The sequence below is a fragment of the Gymnoscopelus braueri genome, assembly GCF_963280865.1.
Source record: "Gymnoscopelus braueri genome assembly, chromosome: 13".
NCBI lineage: Eukaryota > Metazoa > Chordata > Actinopteri > Myctophiformes > Myctophidae > Gymnoscopelus > Gymnoscopelus braueri.
In genome coordinates, this window is record NC_137615.1 from 16,270,467 (window position 1) to 16,291,628 (window position 21,162).

The 21,162-nt window shown below is 40.6% G+C and overlaps 4 protein-coding genes across 7 annotated transcripts; 3 read left to right on the forward strand and 1 right to left on the reverse strand.

Annotated features, from left to right (window-relative positions):
• Positions 1-5,025: 5,025 nt before the first annotated feature.
• rasd2a (RASD family member 2a) lies at positions 5,026-6,435 on the forward strand (the record flags this gene model as incomplete). Its single annotated transcript, XM_080448174.1, has 2 exons — positions 5,026-5,539; positions 5,918-6,435. 2 exons carry the CDS (start codon positions 5,026-5,028, stop codon positions 6,433-6,435), a joined length of 1,032 nt encoding a protein of 343 aa, XP_080304300.1.
• A 395-nt stretch (positions 6,436-6,830) lies between these two features.
• rsad1 (radical S-adenosyl methionine domain containing 1) lies at positions 6,831-11,951 on the reverse strand. 3 transcript variants are annotated; one of them, XM_080446923.1, is made up of 9 exons: positions 11,715-11,951; positions 11,192-11,325; positions 10,661-10,865; positions 10,200-10,565; positions 9,672-9,735; positions 9,412-9,559; positions 8,609-8,663; positions 7,745-7,848; positions 6,831-7,622 (listed from the first exon to the last, which is right to left on the reverse strand). In XM_080446923.1, exons 1-9 carry the CDS (start codon positions 11,874-11,876, stop codon positions 7,490-7,492), a joined length of 1,371 nt encoding a protein of 456 aa, XP_080303049.1. In that variant the 5' UTR covers positions 11,877-11,951; the 3' UTR covers positions 6,831-7,489. The 3 variants fall into 3 exon arrangements, with proteins under 3 accessions (XP_080303049.1, XP_080303050.1, XP_080303051.1); XM_080446924.1 differs by lacking the exon at positions 8,609-8,663 and having other exon boundaries at positions 7,486-7,622; XM_080446925.1 differs by lacking the exon at positions 6,831-7,622 and having other exon boundaries at positions 8,609-8,728.
• Positions 11,952-13,700: 1,749 nt separating this feature from the next.
• Positions 13,701-14,824, forward strand: LOC308099431 (GTPase IMAP family member 4; the record flags this gene model as incomplete). Its single annotated transcript, XM_080448175.1, has 2 exons — positions 13,701-13,719; positions 13,815-14,824. 2 exons carry the CDS (start codon positions 13,701-13,703, stop codon positions 14,822-14,824), a joined length of 1,029 nt encoding a protein of 342 aa, XP_080304301.1.
• A 342-nt stretch (positions 14,825-15,166) lies between these two features.
• On the forward strand, positions 15,167-20,353 carry LOC308099745 (E3 ubiquitin-protein ligase TRIM39-like). 2 transcript variants are annotated; one of them, XM_080448496.1, is made up of 7 exons: positions 15,167-15,254; positions 17,456-17,719; positions 17,932-18,006; positions 18,097-18,333; positions 18,437-18,584; positions 18,731-18,757; positions 18,864-20,353. In XM_080448496.1, the coding sequence occupies exons 2-7, from the start codon at positions 17,459-17,461 to the stop codon at positions 19,406-19,408; spliced, it is 1,293 nt and encodes a 430-aa protein (XP_080304622.1). In that variant the 5' UTR covers positions 15,167-15,254; positions 17,456-17,458; the 3' UTR covers positions 19,409-20,353. The 2 variants fall into 2 exon arrangements, with proteins under 2 accessions (XP_080304622.1, XP_080304623.1); XM_080448497.1 differs by lacking the exons at positions 15,167-15,254; positions 17,456-17,719 and having other exon boundaries at positions 17,968-18,006; positions 18,111-18,333.
• The last annotated feature ends 809 nt before the right edge of the window (positions 20,354-21,162 follow it).

The following is a 21,162-nucleotide window of genomic DNA, read 5'->3' on the forward strand; positions in this document are numbered from 1 at the left end:
ATTACAGTACATCCACACAGATTCCCTACACTAAAGTTGCTTCCTCATCACACTAAGTAAATTATTAAATTATTAAAAGTATTATTAATTACTTTTGAAATGATACACAAACTAGATGTCGCCCCAGTAATACGGAGTAAACATGACCTTCTATGCTCCCCTCTATGTCCTAGGACTATAGGTACCCATAGTCATATGTTTTGGACCCGTCCACAAATCAGACCCTTCACCCTGACAAGCACTTGGAATTGTAGGAGTTGAGGCATTACATTTTCTTTGACTCGGTTCCACAGATAACTATTGTGAAAACAGCCGATCTACGAGCTCACAATGCCTTGGCTACTTAAAAAATTGTGTGTCTGGTAGTTAGATAGAATATGACCTTGTAGAAAAACCATTAATAATTGCTTTATAATGACTAAAAAAGAGACAATGTTATAATAATATGCATGCTAATAAGCAACTAGTTCATGGTGAATGTGTACCTTAATATAAAGTTACCCAAAAGATTGTTTTATTTAGGCCCTATATCTATTTGTTTTACTTCTGCAAAACACTGTAACAGTCAGTGGTGTATTAAAGCCACTCAAACCCTATATACTGTGTACAGGCTTTATACGTGGTCCCATTCTTTTTTCCCTCTACACCACTCTTTGCCGAAAATAGCCGATCTTCAAACTCCTCGCGTTGCGGCGCGTTGTTGTGAGTTTGAAGATCTTCTATTTATAAATAAAAAATGTGGCCTATATTTGCAGAATGTTTGCTTATTATGACATGCCTAGAATAAGGATGCTATAGGATTGAAGTGGTTAAAAAGCCTTGAAACATTTGGCACTTCCATATCTTTTGTTATTGAATTTCTATACTATGCAGTGATATGCAAGACACATATTGTACATTGTGTGTATGCATTTGAGTAAATACTCAAGACAGACTAGAGACTAACTAGTATTGTGTCATCACTGTCTCGCTTGAAATGCTATATTAAGAGTAATGAAACATGATGAAAAATATCTGGACTGACCAGCTATTCGTAATAACAAATTGTAAGACTTTTAGCCATGCAGTCGTGCACGATGTTCCTCAATAGCCTTAAGTTGACAATGCTAACAAGAATATTGTCTCCATGGCAATCGGTTTTTCCTTTCTCAACAGCACACTATTTATTTTTGAGTGTCCTTGGATAGGGAAAGGGAATTGAATTGCTTCAGCATTGTAGGCGACCATTATGTAACTTGGTATGTTTTTTCTCTCAGTGTTTTTTTTATGTCACATGCAGCTATCTTTCAGGAATTCCTTGTCTTACTGGTATCCGAGAGAAAGCAGACTGACCTAATCATTTTCTATCATGGGAGATATCATGTTCTTCAATTTCACATGCTTCACGCATGTGTTGAAAGAAGGCCACATTCCATAGCAGTGAGAAAAGCACTGTCAGGTTTCACCGGGAACCCTTTTGTGTACATAGAGCGGCTGTTACAACTAAGTTTGGAGTGGGCATTTTGGTTTATATTGCATGACATCTAAACCAGGGGTCTTCAACGTTTTTGAGCCCAAGGACCCCCTATCTGAGAGAGAGATGAAGCAGGGACCCCCACTATATTTTGTATAAAATTGTGTTGCAGATTTCATAGATAGCTTCATAGACTTGTTTGACAGCATCATCAGTGTATGTTGGATTCATGTTAATGTGTATTTTCAGACATTTAACCACTTAAACCGTCAATACTTAGTAAACTTGACCTTTCACTCTGTACTGTTCTTTTTTCCCCTCTCTTTGCCAAAAATAGCCTTGTAGATCTTGTAGATCGGCTATTTTTGGCTAAAGTTCTCCTTAGAATAGGAAAAATTACCCTATGACACAAAGATTTGGGGGCCCCCTGTAGTAACTCTGAGGTTACCCCCTAAGGGGAAACATTCAGCCATTCAATTAATACAAATATCATTCTTCACACACAAAAGGTATGTCCCAACAAATAAGAGGATTTTATGCTGTGGGTGCATTGGTAATAAACATTTAAATGTCATCATTATACCTGGTGGTGCAATAGGAGTCATCAATACGCCTGGTGAATCAGAGCATGAGGAGTTCCTTCAGGTTTTTACACAGCAACACATAACAGTGTGGACGTCGTGACTCGTGATCGCTGCAGAGCACAGAGAGGTGCAACAATGCAACAGTAACGTATCGTAATGCTGGCTTTATGGAAACAAAAACAAACACCAATAAGTGAACAATTATGTCAGTGGATACATGGCATATAAACTGTTAAAATGTTAAATGTCAAAATGTGTTCAAATGCAATTATGGCAAACATGCCGTTTGGAACTTGATGTAAATATAAATATAAATGACAGGTCTTGGATTAATTAATGATCAGCAGAATATATTTCAACCCAAATAAATGTACAATTTACAATTCAGGCATTTAGCAGACGCTCTTAATCCAGAGCCACTTACAGTAAGCAAGGAAAACATGAGGTTATACATCAGATGCATAGAAATAGTAATCTAGGATCATTGGTAAACCAAGAACCTATCATCAGTCTAAACAGTATAATATTAAAAAAATCTATCATCTGTACATTGAAACTATATGCCAGGTCTACAAATGACCTGGCATCTGTCTACACATTTTGTCTCAATGACAGCCTTGTAAGAGAACATCGTGCACATACCTCACAGATCCTGAGTATCCATGACAACAGAGTGAACAAGTATCAGGTCACGCAATCCATCTAATCATACAAAGGGGAAACACTGTGTTCGCTATGCCCACTCACTTAACAAAAATAGCAAAGGCTCAGCACAGTTTTGTTCAAAACATCTAAGCAAATGTATTTGTAGCACATTTAAGCAAGGCCATTACAGGCAATTACCTATTCAGGAAACAGAGATACAAAAACAAAAAAACATTTGAATAGAATAAAAGGAAAAATAAAACAGATAATTGAGAGAGTGAGGATTGCACTGGAGGAAGCTATTATGTGTCTGCATGCTTCTGTGGAAACTCCAATAAACAAAGTAAATAAATTAAAAAGAGAGAGTAAAATCAGTGCAGAACAATAATGAAAGACATCTCAATAAAAGGCAGCAGCAAACAGAAAGGTTTTTCTAGCTGTGATTTAAAAGCTGCAGACCTGCAGTTTTATGGGAGTTGCCTCTCCATGTTTAGTTTTGATTCTAGGGACATAAAGCAGATCATGTCCCAAATGACCTGAGAGGTTTGATTGATTGATTGATTGAATATTTTATTTAGAAGTTTGCAGGGGAAAAAGCACATGGAAGTACAGTTCACAATACAAGGTCAACTAATACCTTTTAATACCTCAAAAAAAGAAAGAAAAGAAAAAGACCATTACTGCATCAAAAGTAATCAACAAACTTTACTATAAAAACTGGTCAAACATTGGCCAAATTGTCAAATAATATAAGAAAGAGGCAACAATAGTGAAAATAGCCAATCGCCAGGCGTTTCAACAGTGTGGAACCGAGTCAAACAAATTTGAATTATTCAACTCCTACATTCCAAATGCTTATCAGGGTGGGGGTCCGCAGTTCAAATATGTTTTTTTGGGGGGGGGTCACGGCCTGAAAAGGTTGAGAACCACTGTTCTAAAACAACAGTAGTATTTTTAAATATATGGAACTAGTAAAGATAATAAAAACTGCTTATTATTACCACGAAAAAAAGTGGAGCATATCATTCCAGTTCTTTATAACTGCAATGATATGCTCCACTTTATTTTATTTTAGGAGCAGCAGCATTCTGAATCAATTGGAGTCATCTGATGGATTTGTATTTATTTTTGAGACATGTTACTACAGTATTACTGAAGATGAATCCATGGAAATGTTTTTCTAAATCCTGCTGAAAAATAAATCCTTTAATCAATGATTCTTAAGATGATATGATTTTGTTATTGTATTAATGTGGCTGTTAAAAAGGTTTTTGGCTTTGGTTGTGGATTTTAACATAATCAAAATTAGCTCATTTAAGTCTGTTTTACTATTACTTTCTTAATATGCCTTCTTCTTAATATGCCATTATCTGCTTGGTTTTCACTGTCTTGTTTGTATACCACAACGCTTTGAACAATATGGATGCCATTATTAGGCTGTTATTATTATTAGCTATTATCAGGCCTACATACTGCTCATAACCAAACGCACTTGTGATTTAGGCCAGTGGTTCTCAAAGTGGGGTCCGGGGACCCCCAGAGGTCCTTGTGGAGGTTCCAGGGTGTCCCCTGCGGCTGCATCACAATCATTTTAACCACTTTATCCATATATATGATGGCTATTCAAAAATAGCAGATCTACAAGCTCACTTCATCACTTTGTGCCATGCTGCAAGCTTGTAAATCTGCTACTTTATCATTTAGAATTGTTTATTAAACACAAATCTTTTCTTCTTGGGGTCCCTGGCACATGCAATTTTCAGATGGGGGGGGTCCGCGGCCAAATAGCCTATACGTATCAATTTGGGGGTCCTTGACATGAACCATCATGATTTGTGTGCGTGGGTATCTCATTTTAAACAATCTTAGTGCTTTATGAGACTTCCAGATTAGTAGACCTTGTATTGTGAATTTGTACTTCCATACTGTTGTTCTCATGTCTTACCAAATAAAGTACATCAATCAATCAATCACCAGTGATTTAGGCTATCTGACTCATTTGCATTAAGGCAATTGAAACCTATAGCTTTTTCTGTGACCCCCCATCGTCTACATTAGTGATTAGCGAAAGTGAGGTGTTAATGGGGCTATTGAAACCCCATGATGGAATCTCTGTGTGTTCTGAGTGGCTGTCATAGGCCAATGCTATAAAAGGAGCGTGTTCTCTCTGTGGTGCATCATGACGCTGAGCTTGACGTTGGTACACAGTCTACTCACTGCCTCCTCCATATAGACTCGCTCCTCCGTGCATTAGACAGACAGAAAATAGACATGCCTCTACAAACACTGACATGCCGATCAGGGAACCGACTGAACCGAGCGGACACATTACATCCCCGCAGAATGCCGAGACATATTGAGGAGAAGAAGAAGATCATGGAGATTAATAACACAACTGAAAATGTTTACCTTTCCGTTGATGGCAGGATCCCCGAAACCTTCGGCTCGACTACTGGGCATCATCACCAGGCGCGCATGGCATCGCCGGCGGGTGCAAAGAAGACACTTGTAAAACACAGCCGTTTCAGCCGTAGTATGACACTCAGTCCGATCCGGCGGCTCCAGTGCAGAGACCGGGTCCAGCAGCAGCTGTCGGACAACGGTATCAAAGCGGCGTTGGGTCTCATCAAACCGCGGAACTGTCGGCGCATCGTTGTGCTTGGTGCGCCGAGAGTGGGCAAGACAAACATCCTCCAGCAGTTCTTGGGCGAGGAGTTTAAAGAACAGTACGAAGCCACGACTGAGGACTTCCACACCAAGCTGTACCACATACGAGGGCAGGAATACCAGATTGATATTCTGGACGCCGCGGGAGAGAGAAACTTCCCCGCTAAACGGAGGCTGTCAATATTGACAGGTAAGAATGGACAAGCATTAGATTTTTGCTCTTTTTCATGTAGACTTTCATTAAGCCACCATGCCCATTTCAAATTATTCTGTCCTGCTCCTATAGGGACATTTAAATTGGGTAAATGTCAGTAGTATGCTAAAATAGATTTATAGTGGTGATGTTGAAACATAGTTATTGAATATGTTTCTCTCTCACACACACAATTTTAATTATTTCAATTTAGGCTAATTGAGGTATAGTGAAATTAAATTACTACTGTGTAGGCTACTACTTTAACTGGGGACACTCTGGATCCCTCTCAATGACCCCTAGACCCCACTTTGAAAACACTGTGTTAGAGGAATTGAAGTGAATACAATGTAACAAGTCTGTCTCTTTTTTCAGGTGACATCTTTCTGCTGGTGTTCAGCGTGGACAACAGGGAGTCGTTCAGCGAGGTCTGTGAGTTGCTCAAGGAGATCAAAACAGCCAAGTCAAAGTTGATGAAGGACACTGCATTTAGAGTTCCAGTTGTGGTCTGTGGGAACAAAGTGGACTTGGACATGGCCAGAGTTGTCAGTCGCTTCGAAATTGACGAAATCCTCGGTGAAGAGGTTGCATACTTTGAAACGTCTGCCAAAGAGGGCACTGGACTACCAGGTGTATTTAGTGCCCTTGCCAAACAAGGGCGGCTGCCAAACGAGACCAGCCCGTCAGAACACCAGAATATCTCCATCCACACGTATCAACTGTTGTGCACTAGCCAGCGAGAATGGAGACCAACCCGGCTCAACGGTCCTTTGGCCACTATGTACCCATTCGCACACCGCCCAAGCTTCCAAAGCGACTTGGAGCAGGTCAAAAACCTTGGAGGTGGACCAAGCATGAAACAAAACAAACACGAGAAGTGTCACGTTCAATGAACTGTGTTGCTTTTCAATAAACACATTGTGGTAGTATGCTACAATATTCTATTATGTAAGAGTTATACTCTGTAGTAACTGGCTCGATCAACAAATGCATTTTTGAAGTTTGTATATTGTATTGCTGTTTTTTAAATGAATAAAACAATGCCCTTATCTATCTGTGTTGAACTGGTGGGTTTTTCAAATAGGTCTCTGAAAATCTAGGCCAAATGTATGTATTCCGTTTTTCAAAGGGCCAATAATAACCATTTATGGTCCGACTGGATGTGGTGGGTGAAGATGTGGGTAGGAGCCCAGCTCAAGATACAATGGAATTTAACAACCAACGGCACTTTTATAAGTAACATAGGCTCCACAGTCATGCATGCATCATGTCAGATGAAACAAGCAAATGAAATCCAAAAGGACATTTATTTATCATAAGCCTATAAAGGGGATGTGTGGAAAATAACAAAAAAGGACATGAATGAAATCAGCACCACAGACAGAGTCTATAATGTTCAACCTGCACACCCAAACCGTGCTACTCACCTAAACTCACTTTGGTATTCAGTATGTTTTTTAAACACAGCCCCCTCACGCGTTAGAAGGACAATCAGTCATCAGAGACACAGATTGTGGCACACAACTTACAAGTTGGATACTGATTTGGTTTTAATATAAAACAGCTACACTTGACAAACTACGCACAACCAGCAACAGATGTTTTCAAACAGAGCAGGACGTACTGTAGTGTCACAGAGCAACCTTCCCTGCCCAGCGGACCGAAGGCAGTTCTATAAGGGGCTGTGTACACAGAAAGTTTTTTTTGAGCCACAGGGAGCTTTGGATATCATATCCAGAGCATTACATGTGCACTGAGTGAGATAGGAAAGTGACATTGATGTGTGGCGGTCCTCTCCCAAAAAGTTGAACTGTTTTCTGCTCGAGGCGGCCAGAGAACTCTGCCAAAGATCAAAGACATCGAGAGCACTTAAATGCCTTGCTTGCGCCAGGAAAAGGTAGTGCTCCAGTGCAAGGTTTTCTGTGGACACATGCGCCTAGAGATCTGTCAACTGGGCAAGGCAGTTTTGTCTCTCTGGTTTCTCTGTTGTCTCTGGGTGACCTGGGTTTCCAGGTCCACCAGTAGGGTTGGTAACATACTGTCCAGCAAGGCCAGTCCGTCCCAGGAGCAGCGCAGACCCCTAGAAAGCAAAAGGAAAATCAGGTCAGAGACTCAAAACAGAAATCAGCACTCTTCTCCTTCTGCGGTGAAAATCTATGATACAAAAATCAACCATTATAAAATGCTGCCCATATAAAGTACCTGTCATCAAGAACTAGTTGTCTGCTTGCGAGCAGTTCTTGCACATCCATGGACGTACCAAAGACTTCATGAAGATCCAGGTCAGAGCTGAATAGCTGCCAATGCTGCAATCAATAGATAGCAGATATACGTATTGCATTCATAAACAGATAAGCCATGCATTCAGATATATTTATTTAACTGTATACTGCAACCAATGCTGTTGTCATTGTGTAATGTACTCATAAAGAAAGCATGGACTAATAAATCAGTGAGGGATACTGTTTTGGAAAAATACATTCCAAAGTTATTACTGTAGCATATAATTAGTGAAAGGGACATTTATAGAATCCTATTACAATAAAGTAGTGAGAAAGGTATGCATGTGGTCCTGGTAAATAGACCATGCTTACTGTACATTTATTTATATTTCTGATCATTCATCATCACCTTTACACAGACAGGACCACTATAACGACAGATTACATTTACTTGAAGATGTAGAGCAGTGATTTTCATGTCCCCCAAATTGATACTTATTGGGCCTGCGGACCCACATTTGAAATGATTTTGTGCCAGTACAGGAGTCCCCATAAGAGAATATTTTTTAAATCTTATCTAATTTTGTTGTTAGGTTAGATTTAGGTCTATGAGGTATGTGGAGAGATAAAAGTGGACACTATAAACCTATGATCTGAATAGTTATTCTATTTTATACATTCTCTCATTAGGTTAGCTTCTAGCCGGTGAAATAATAGTTAAATGACAGTTTTCCTCATTTTGCTGGGGACCCCCTGAACCCCACTATGAGAACCACTGCTGTAGAATACAGTATGTACTGTGCTACGAATGGAAGAATAATTGTGTGCATTCACTGTGGATCACCTGGTGAGTTATGCCCTCAGTCATTCGCAGTCCCATCACCAACACTTCCTCCAATCTGCCAAACACAGAGTGAACCTCACAATGAGTGGAGTGGATATGACATCACGCGACAGGTGTGGACTTTGAGAAGACAGAATGACTGAGAGCTCAAGAACAAGAATAGAATTTCTCAAGTACAGCTGAACGAATGGATGAGGAATAGCAACCATTATCACGCTGCTGCTCATACTGCGTCATACTACGTCATACTATGTTAATGACTGTTCTATTGATGACATTTCACAGAGTATTTTATTTTTGTGATGAACAAAATGAAAAAGCCAGCTACCCCCTCCCCCTGTTTTATTACTAAATATTCTTATTAGCCACTTAAACATATACTTTCTCTAAGGAGGTTTACACTGGCTAGTGGCTACCCTCCTTTTTTCCCTCTACACCAAATATCTTCGCTGAAAATAGCTGATCTACAAGCTCCCAACGCAACGCAACATGATGTTCGCCCCCAGTTAATAAGCACACTACGGCCTGGGCCGTAGTGTGATGGTCCAGGCACCCTAGGCTGCGATGCCAGCCTGACAGCGTGTCGCGGGTTCCACTCCCGTTCCCGACGACCTTTGCTGCGTGTCACCCCCCCATCTCTCTCCCCATTTCCTGTCAGCCTACTTTCCCTATCACTCTCTAAAATAAAGGCATGAAAAAAAAAGCCCCCCCCCAAATTTTTTTTTTTAAAAGCACAATAACGGTTGACATTCACATATACAGTGAAGAATCTGAAGATACAAGCAATCAGCTATTCAGCTTACAGTTCAAGATGGTTGAGTGGGATCCTCCTCCGTGTCCCATGTCCCCTCTGCTGGACTTCTTGGATCCAGAGGTCAGGCGCCAGGGTCTGGGTACGAGCCTCCCGAACAACACCTCCCTCCCCCAGTGGAACAAAACGTCCATGCGCTCCTGAAAAGACAATGGCTCTTTTGTTCTGGCTCAACACCTCCTCAAATCTAATCAAATTGAGACAGTACAAATGTTGTTTGATTAAATGCCCTCTATTTATGTGATAACTTACCTGGGCCAACACCAAGGTACTGTCCCCCTTTCCAGTATCTCTTGTTGTGAAGACTGATGGCATTCTGCAAAAGAAAAAAAAAATCTGTGTTTTTTATTCACAAATTTTGTAAAGGCAAAATAAATATACCACATCTTCATCACTGATCGAAGATTACTGAAAGAGCACTTCAATAAACAAGGGAAACCTAGAGGTGTGCATAGTTGTGCTGTGTGGCTCAACTTTGACCACCAGATTGCATGTCAGATATTGAGTTAGAAATGTAATTAAGTGAAGATTCATCCCCCATTTTGGGCATATCATTTTAGGCAAAAGATTTCTAAAAATGGCTTGTAATGCATCATATTGCATCGTGTTGTGAGATTGTAGACAGGTTAGGTTAATTGTAATAACAGTGTATTTAGTCAATGCGGACAGACAGCCTCATTGTTGTAATAGTTGCATTGACTAAAGCCTCCACTACACATTACTCACATCACCGGACAAAATACCAACTGAAGGATCAAAGTCCATTTGCTGAGAACTTACGTGTCTCGCAAAGTTTGACACCTCGTACTGCTGAAAGCCATGCTCGTGAAGAATCCGCCGGGCGGATGCATACATGGCTGCCGTGACATCGTCACCGGGAACGGTCAGTTCCCCGTTTTGCACCTGCTTGAACAGCTGGGTACCTCTCTCCAGGGTCAGCTGGTACAGAGACACGTGGTCGTCGCACACCGCCAGCAGCTCGGACAACTCGCTCTCCCAGCGGTCGAGACTCTGTCCGGGCCGTCCGAACATGACGTCCACCGACACCCTCCCTGGGCATAGCCGCCGAGCCTCCATAACGGTCTGTAAAGCATGCTGGGAATTATGGTCTCTCCCCAGAATTGTCAAGTCCTCATCCTGTAAAGACTAGAGAGAGAAAAAAAACGACGAATCACTCAATAACATGTAAGCATTTGATCCTGAATTAAGCCAGTAATAGTTTATTATTAATAATTATTCACCTGCACACCAATGGAGAAACGGTTCACGCCTGCTTGGCAATAGTCCTCTAACTTGGACTTTCCTGCAGGTGTAGGGTTGACCTCGAGTGTGACCTCAGCCTCGTCTGAGAGAGCAGCATGTCTGGAAACTGTCTCCAGGACAGCAGTAATGGTAGACGGGTGGGCGAGACTTGGAGTCCCACCACCAAAGAAGACAGATGTGATGCTAAAGAAACATCACATAATCAATGATGTGCGAGTAGACCAAGGACCAACTGACAATGACATCAAAGCTGAAAAGGCAGGTAGGCATTAGATATGATTTTGAGGCTAGACCTAGCGGCTAGACTGTCTAGCCCATTAAATCCATGAAAGCATCTGTGTCATTTTAGATTTTTTTGCGTTGGCTATTCAAAAATAGCAGATATACAAGTACATCTGCTATTTTTGGACATTTTTTAAAAATCTTGAAAGTGTGAGAACTACTGATTTAGAAGGCATTTGCAGAATCGGCCTCAGGTCTTAATGGGCTAGTCTAGTAAATATCCATACCTGGACACCTGACTCAGTCGCAGTAATGTTTCAGTCTCTCGCTGAAGGCACTGCGTCATTAAGGCATTATTGTCGGATTTAGGAATATACTTGTTGAAATTGCAGTAGGAACACCTTCTCAGACAGTAGGGCCACTGCAAGAGAGAGGAGAGTTTGACAGCTTGAGGGCACATTGATTATTAATGTATTTATACAATGGCATGGCCATTGAAATAAAATGTAAAGTTTTGATCGAGTACAGTAAATTTAAATGAATGGAAAAGCATCTGTCTCAACGATTTTAACCACTTTAATCATTATTTTGTACTTTGGCTAATCAAAAATAGCAGATATAAGCTCATAAAATACAAAATATACAAATACAAAATACACATCATTTTGGGGGTCCGACATGAAAATGTTCGAAAACCACTGAATTATAGAAACATTCGTTTTTCAGGAAACTGTTAAATCGGCCTCAATTTGTTTCAAATAAGTATGCAATAATGTGATACATCATACATGCCGTGCCAACTCAACTCACATGCAGATAGAGTGAAGCCTCGTTCAGGACAGATTTAGAGCCTGAGAATTCTGTCACTGCTATAAAGTCGCTTCTTTCAATCACTGATGAGCACCGTCTTACATTATGTAAGGAGGGAGCAAATGCTGCAGTAAGCAATGCACGTGTAACCATTTTGGTCATATATTATTATGTTCTAATCTAATGTACTATAAATTCCCATATTATGTGTGCCCCCCACTCCAGTGTTGCCCTCGTCGGACGCCGGCCCGGAACAGTTACATGACGAACCAGGAAGAAAAACAACTCGTTATCCAGCTTGTTCGTTACCCACTTTGACCACGCAGTGGTGCTGTTCAACGTAAAATCTTCTTCCTTCAGACCACTCTTTCCTTAATCTCTCAAGAACAGATTCTGCACTGCTTTGGAACAAACAGCAGAGGGCGCTGTTTTTCATTTTCAGTTGGCGATGGGTTCCCAGATTGCTCTTTCCTAAACAGTGGGTCGGGACACATATGTGGGTCGCGGACCAATTTTTATGGGTTGTGAGCAACGTAAATACCCCTTTATTTTTGTTTCCTACATTTTGTTTTTAATTATAATATTTCAAAAGATGTTCCAAAAATTCCTAAAAAATACAAAATGAATAGTTGTTAGTTTGTAAATTTAATTGTAAAGTTAAAAACAAATTCAAATGTTGAATGGATTTTGTTTTAAGTAGTGAAAATAGCAGATCTACAAGCTCACAACACGTTGCATCGTGACGTGTTGTGAGCTTGTAGATTGGCTATTTTCACTACTTTGAGTCCCATCAAATTTGGAGACAAATTTCTCTTTTGGGTCTCCAGCTAAAAAGTTTGTGAACCACTGGACAGACTTGTAGAGTACTGATGTGTGCATGCTTGAGTACCTCTCTACAAATGACCCCAAGCTATAGACCAATTATTTGTTTACTAACATTGAGACTGGATGCACAGGTGATTGTTTCACGCAATCAATTCCCAACCTGTTGTTTCGGGGTGCGCTGGTTTCAGCACACCCCAACCCCCTCTTGTGTGTTGGCTAGTGAGGCGCGTCCTAGCGACACCTGATAGAATGGGTTTCATTGCGCGCATACTGGTTCCACGCATACTGGTAGCCTACTTAGAAGGCTCTGATCAGTGTGACGTCGTCTGTTAAGGGGTCTATATAATGTACCTCTATTTACTTTTCCATTATCAGCTGAATGGATATTCTCGGTTGCCTATTTTCTATGATAAGAGCACTACACTACTACTGGCTGGAGTTCACACAGGGGGACACAGGTCTATCTTTGGAAATAACTGTCCAAAGATCAAACTGACATAGGCTAATTAGCTATTGACTTCCCTGATTACATTACATTATACATTACAGTCATTTAGCAGACGCTTTTATCCAAAGCGACTGATTAGAGGCAAAACATTGTCATTGTCTATTAATAGTATCACCTTTAAGGGTCAATTGATTTTTAGGAGTCTCTTCCCAATAAGGTATACTGGTTACATACATCCTATGGTTACTGTAAATAAAAAACGTTTATGCTCCTTTATTTAATCTACAGCCATTGCTGAGTTCCTAATTACATCAATCAGATTTGGTTATTGTAATAACTCTAATCACATTTACATTTTATAGCACTTCACATACATATATACATACATACATACATACATACATACATATACAATCATACATTATATAATCATTTATTGCATAATGAGTGCTTGTTTATTAGTTTTTTTTATAAAGAAGTCAATAAATGAGCATGTGCTCTCTGCCAGCCTCATGCATACCCTGAGGGTATTTTCCACCAAATATAATATCTGGTGCCCAATCAACAGAGAGAGAGAGATAGAGAGAGAGAGAGAGAGAGAGAGAGGGGGGGGGGTATTTAAAGCCATTGAACATTTGCATTCAACAGCTTTGCAACAAGTGAATAAAAGCGTTAAAGATAGTGAATCCCTGTACTGCAAACCTACCTGCCAAATGGATAAAAGAAAGAAAAGTGAGTTTCCTTACTTTGTACAGTTAAGAATAATTTTGACATACACAACATTTTGATTTAATTGATTGTTTATGTATGCACCTGTTTTTTGTTAGTTTTCACAGCACCTGAACTGAGGCTTATGGTGGTCGGCAGCAGTGGATCATCTCAGTTTCTATTGACCAATGCGATACTTGGTAGGCGTCTGTTTTCTAAAGATACCACCAGCATCCCATGCGCAACAAAGTTCACAGGAGAGTTGGCTGGGCGGCGAGTGGCTGTGATCAATGGACTGAACATCTTTGATAAAGACATATGCCAAGCCAAGAGGACAATGGAACTGAAGAGGTCCAAGTGCTTGTGCATCCCCGGGCCTCACGCCCTGCTCATTGCGTTTGACCTGGAGAAGATCTCTCCAAATGACATGTGGACCCCAAAGCTGGTGATGAAACGCTTCGGAGAGAAATGTATCTGTCACTGCATGGTCCTCTTGGCTTATGGAGGAAACCCCAATAAAGCAAACCTGGACGACAGGGTGTTGGAACTGATCGAGATGTTTGGAGGACGCTTCCACGTCTTCAACAAGAACTGCAAGGATCGCAGCCAGAGCCGGAAGCTTCTGCAGAAGCTTGAGCGGATGGTGGAGTCCTTGGGGGGCGACCACTTCTCCAATAAAAGCTTCCGCACGGCGGAGGACAGCGTGAAGAAAGAGGAGAAGAAACTCAGGCAAGAGAAGGAGCTAGAGGCAGAGAAGATGTGGAGTGAACTGGCGAAGCAGTACAGTAGGGCGGAGTTGAATAAGCAGAAAGAAGCCTACAACATTGCTATTGGGGAAGAGATCAGAGCCCGGGCAGAAGTGGACAACGACTGGCTCAGAGTCTCCCGGGCCAGAGGGTTGGGAATGGGCTTTTGTGCCGGGGTTGGCATGGGCGTCCTAGTGGGGGCTGTGGGGGGCGCAGGGACTATGGTTCTGTATGGGATAATAGGTGGTGCTGTGGGGGGTGCAGCAGGAGGTGCAGCCCAGGTGGCCATAAAAGACATGGATGACAGATCTGCACCTCCGGCCAGGCTCAATTTCAACTCGATCTTCATCAATCGCTTCTTCTCATCTCGTATACGATCATGAACAGTGATCTCACGTGTGGGAACAAAGAGTTAAAAATGTGTTTTATATCATGCACTTTTGGTATGTTGCTGTGGTTTCTGTACATGTTCTGGTCAGATTCAAAATTGGATTTAGAAAATGTGCAACTTTGAGATGCAGATTTGAACTGTAGATTCTTTAGCAGTGGTCATTAGTTCTGACAGTAAATCTCTCAATCTCTTTTTACTTTTGTATTGCACTGATTGTCCTCCCCATAGCAGTGTGTGTTCTGCATGTCAGTGGTCACTAGCTGTGTACAGAATGCTTTGGGGTGGAGTCTTAACATGAGATGCCATTGTGTAAAGTACTGCCCCCTTCCCAAACAACACAACTAAGTACACCTGCCGTAGTCCATTGTACTGTCTGAATTATCCAGAAAAATACTATGACTATATTTGGACAGCTAGTATAGGTAAGTTAAACTTTGTCATCCTCTTACAAGCTAATTTTATCAGTTTGTAATTCTCTTCTTTTAAAACTGTACTAGTGTTCTGTCTTGATAATGATGAAACCATGAAGAAACTGAAACCAAAAAAACTATGAAACTGTATTTCCTTTTACAATCTTATGTTAACCACATTATTGCTGAAATGTATATATTTTCATTGTATTTGAAGTAAAGAAAAAGGTAGCCTATATCATGTCTTGTGAAAGATATTCAGAAGAATTCATTAGCAGTATAACCTAAAAGATCCTTTACGTTGTGACTACCTGTTCCGCTGCATATTTTACATCCTGATCTCAGTCACTCAGCGTCACCTTTCTCTCCAACTTCCTCTTAAGTATTAACCAGAAGAATTCTCTCCGTTTCGATTTTTGAAAATGTTGTATACTCTTTTTATTGAATGACAATCCGAGTACAAACAACAACTATAAAATATAAAACAAGAAAAGACAATGACAGATAATTTGGTAAATGTTCCGGATGAGTTCAAATAAAATAAAACAGTTTTACAAAGATACAAACAAAAACAGAACAACAGACACTCTTGCTCTCATACTCTCTCCATTTTTATATTTGATCAATAAAACGGCACTGAACTGTGATACATAGTCAGAGGGTTAACATTTACAAACATGCCGTTCACAGCCATTAAAACAAATGATAGTTCACTTCATAACGAACGTAGAGTACATGTCATTCCTTTTGTGTAATACCATTACATAACAGGAGGTGGAATGCTGCCCTATACTGCCAAGGGCATAAGTTCAACTGTGCTGAACCGAAAACTGTTGATCTGATTGATTTAGCTCTTGTATTCTACTGTAAATGCTTATGTGAGTGCAGAATAAACAGTGGGGAAAAGAGAGAAAAAGCTATTTCTTTCACAAATATATTTTTCAAAAACGATGTTACAACAATTTACTACTTACTGTACTATTATTGTTTATTATTCTTAAAATAAAAATTCTTATATATAAATGTATGCTAACAGTGTTGAAGATAACCTTCTGTTAGAAGATTTATTTTTAACCAAAGTGAAATATTGCTCAAAGTATTTGTCAAACTTCTATTTTCTAAAATGTAAACACTTGTTGTAAACACTTGTTGTAAACACTTGTTTCCCCTAACATAGTTTAGTTTATGTTGTATCACCAATCACCAATGTAGATAGTTTGAAAATAATGTTTAAAGTATACATTTCTACATGGTATTCAAATACTTTCACAATACGTTTGCTTTCAACAAAAGACAGACACAAGAAAGCTTGAGTGCTTTCTTTGAAGCCAAGTTTATTCATCTCAAGTCTATATTTCAGTTTGTTTGAGCGTCATCACTATTCACATTTTCAACAAGTGGGACTTCAAGATCTTCAAGATTAAAACGATCCCACTTGTTGAAAATGTGAATAGTGATATGTAAGTTCTTTTTTATTAATAAAATGAAAATGTGTCCAAACTGTATGGTAGAGTTAAAACATTGTAAGTTATACAATTGGGGTGGCTGTATTTTGTCTCCCTGCTCCTCTATTGAGTCATTTAGGTTGTGTCAAAGGTCATAGACACATGTAGTCCTTTTCACTTTTATAAAATTATTTCCCTAGGCATTGCATTTCTCCTTTAAAGGTAGGGTAAGTGATTTGCAATTATTCAAATAATTGCAAAATGGGTCTATGTTCTGATAGTGCTCGTTACTATAGAGTGTCCTGTCCATATAAGGAGTCTCCATGTCTCTCCAGCTCTTTATAAAACAGAAAATGCATTTTCGTTTCAGTTTCAGTTTCATTTCCAATTTTATCCAATCAGGATAGAGAACTCAATCAGGATATAGATTAAACAAGTGAAATTGGAAGTGATGACACTAAGAAATGAGCAGGCAAAATTTGAACAGGAACACTATAAAAATGAAGCTTAAAAATGGGTACTTTCTCCTGATTGGCTGAGATTTTGACACCTACCAGAAAATGTATTTTCTGTTTATTAAAGAGCTGGAGAGACGGGGAGACTCCTGTTACTGAACAAACACTCTATAGCAATGATTACTATCAGAATATAGTGCTTTAACCTTTTAACAAAATACTTTTTGTTTTAACCCAAAAATATCACTTACCCTACCTTTAAGGTAGCAAACTAAATATTTACTCATGGGAGCTCCATTGTCTGTCTTTCCAGAGTATGGCGTCTACGATAGGCCTCCTCCCAGAAAAGCACTTCTTGTGTTCTCTGTGTATGGACATTTTCATCAGCCCAGTGACCATACCATGTGGACACAGCTTTTGCAAGACTTGTCTCAGCCAGTATTGGACACGACACCAGTCTTACTGCCCCCGGTGCAAGAGAGTATTTACTCAGAGGCCTGGCCTCAGTGTCAACCGCATCCTGGCAGATGTATCAGATAATTACAGGAAGAATCGACCACCACCTGTTGAGGAGATGGTAACTGCAATCTTGCTGCCATTTCTTCTCCATAACTATCAAAATAATATAACATGCATTAATCTGATATATCTGTTGTTACTCATGTGTGTCTTTCTTTACTCCTGCACACACACACACACACGCGCACGCGCACACGCACACACACACACACACACACACACACACACACACACACACACACACACACACACACACACACACACACACAGGTAGATGTTGAGCAACTGATTCAAGAAAGGCTACAGAAAATAGAAAGGATAAAATGTTCTCTACAGCTCTTAAAGGTGCGTTCAAATCTACATTATGAAAACATAACTTTAAATTTCATATTGATAATATGTGATATGATAATGATGATGATGTTGTTCAATCAGACTTCTTGTCGCAGAGAGGTGCGTGAGAGCCAGAGAGTGTTCTCTGCTTTGGTGAACGCCATGGAGAAGAGTCACAAAGCGGTTGTGGTGGCAATCGAGGACAGGCAGGGAGAGGAAGAGAAGAGAGTAGAAAAGTTTGTGAAGGAGCTTGAAAAGGAGATCAAGGAACTGAGGAGGAGTGAGAACGATCAATCTGTCTCTGAGCTACATGACGAAGAAGGAGACGATGAGAAAAAGGTTGAGCACCAGCACCTTTCGGGGAGTCATGTTTGTGATAGACAAAGTGGTTTATAAATGGCTACACTCAAAGTAATATATCCTGCTTGTATATATTACACAGGGCATCCCTTCCAACATATGCGCCTCCAACATGAAGGATTGGTCCAGGGTTACAATAGAAGCTGATCCTTGTCTTGGGGCCACCAGAAGAGCCCTTTCGGAGGAAATGGATAAGATAAGGGGGGAGGTAAACAGGCTCTGCAAATCAGGTTAGTGAAAAGAATAAATACTTTTTTGCATGACCCATACTGTATCTCACTCAACTCAGGTCTGATTGTGCCTGATGATTGGCTATAACCCAGCTTCTACCGTATTTTTCCTATCTCACTAAGATTTCAATTCTTTTGTTTTGCAGAACTAAAGCGAATTGAAAAATACTCAGGTAATCATTGGGTGCAGGGACATGAACCAACGTTTTGTTTTGTTTTATTACCTGATATAACTTGCTTGACTTCCCGCTAACTTTCTGTCCTTCCTCTGTGTATCAGTGGACATTAATCTGAGTCCTAAGACAGCACACCCCGCCCTGTGTGTCTCAGACGATAGGAAAGAGGTGAGACACACAGACAAGCTTCAGGAGGTGTCCGAAAATCCCAAGAGGTTCGACCGCGGGGCTAACACCCTGGGCAAGGAGAGCTTCGGCGCCGGGAGATACTACTGGGAGGTGGAGGTGGGGGAGAAGATAGAGTGGAGTCTCGGTGTGGTCAGACAGTCTGTGAACAGAAAAGGCAAGTTCACCGTCTGCCCGGCCAACGGCTACTGGACACTGAACCTGAAGCCTGGAGGCCAGTATGTGGCCAACACGTCGCCTGTCACCCCAGTGGCTTTGGGACAGAAGCCCACGAAGATCGGTGTGTTTTTGGATTACAGAGAGGGCCACGTGTCCTTCTACTGCGTGGACACTGGAGTCCACATCCACACCTTCACAGATACCTTTAATGACAGGCTCCATCCTTTCTTCAATCCTGGGCGCCTGTACGGTGGCAAAAATGCTGCCCCCTTAAAGATTATCTCCAGTTGCTGCAGCATCTGAACTTCTAGGAAATCTATTATATATTCTAAACTCTACATATATTTATATATAAATTAATTAATCTTTTTTTATATCCAGTTTCAAGCAGTGTAATAATCATGCTATTTATTCAGAGAATATATACAGTATAACAATGCAGAATAGCCCACCGCTGACCCATTTCTCTCTAGAACATTACATTACTATTTTCAACCTCTCTTTCATGAACGTGAGCACAAAGAGGTTGCATAAGGTAAGGAGCAACATAAAGCACACTGACTCCCTTCAATGTGAAGCTTCAGTGGAAACCCATGAAATGGCTGTACAGGAGAGAGAAGGCATAATGAAACAGACTGAGAGAAAAGGCTCACATCATGAAACAAGAGAGCCCAAGATGAAAAAGAGGAGAGAATGGGTTGTTGGGTTGGATGGATGGTGGGGTGCAGCTATGCATAATGTAACGGGTAGCGCAGGTGTTTTAGGGATAAAGGCTGTGTGTCCAAGATAGCAACTTTTGCACAGGAACGCCCCTTGCGCAATGCTAAATCCTCAAATAGTGGGTTTAGGGCTGAATGTTTTTCTCCCTTATGTCTATCTATCTATCTATCTCAATAAATCAGGCCAGGCCCGCCGACAGGGGAGGATGGAGGGTACAGTTGTCCCCCTACCGGGAGGAGGGGGCCCCAGGCGTGTGTGTGTGTGTGTGTGTGTGTGTGTGCGTGCGTGCACGAGAGAGAGTGAGAGTAAATAAAACAATAGTAATACATTGGTCCTTCCTTACTTTTCTAGATCCTGGACAAAGATGTCTATATGACATACTTTGATGTAAAAGTACAAAATGTATCTATTCCTGAGTTTCATAAATCCTGATTTCATCGTTGGGGCGACACTCAACGAAAATAACTGATCTTCAATCTCATGTTGTGAATTTAGGTCATGAGCACTTTAAAGGTTTAATGACATTCACTTTTACACCACATTCAAAGTCTTTGTCCTGGTCCTTCAAAAGTGTACAAAAAGTTTTAAGTGAAAATTCCATTCCAGTGATCCATGGCAGGTGTTTTTCTCTCACATTTCTAAAGCCTTTTCAACTGCAATGAAAAAAGAAATCTTTGCCTGCGGGTGTCGCTGGTGAGGGATTTTGCCTGTCAATCATCGCCTCTGCTCCGCCCCCCCCCAAAGGAAAGGATAGGGGAGGGGAGGGGCGAGGAGGAGAGTGGGCGGGATTAATCGACTGTGACCTCACTGTCGAAGGGCCAAGCTCAGATTACTTTTCAGCCTAATTATTCAGAAAACCCCAGACCACAGAAAATCCACTGAATGTTCTAAGTTCAGGTTTTTTGGGTGTAATTGAGGTCATAAAACCCCAAATAAAACATTGAAAATAAAAAAAGTGAAAATGAATGTCATGATACCTTTAAACCTATATGCGTCCGCTATTTGAAAATAGCCGATCTACAAGCTCACAACGCGTCGCGATGCGACGCATTGTGAGCTTTTAGACTTTTTTTTTAGATCAACATCTGTTATCAAAAGTACACACATGTTCACAGTGCGGATCAAGAGGGACCTTATAGTTACTATAGTAGCTGAGACCATTTTTGAACGAAACAAAAAATCAAGAACAAAAAATAACTAAATATAAAAAAAGATAACAAAAATGGAAATGGAAAAGCTGACCCAGCACACAGACAGGCACACTACAGGAAAGGCCGCAAGTTGAAGTCCTCATTTAGACCCTTAGGGGCCAATGTCTCTAATGTGTAACTCCAGAA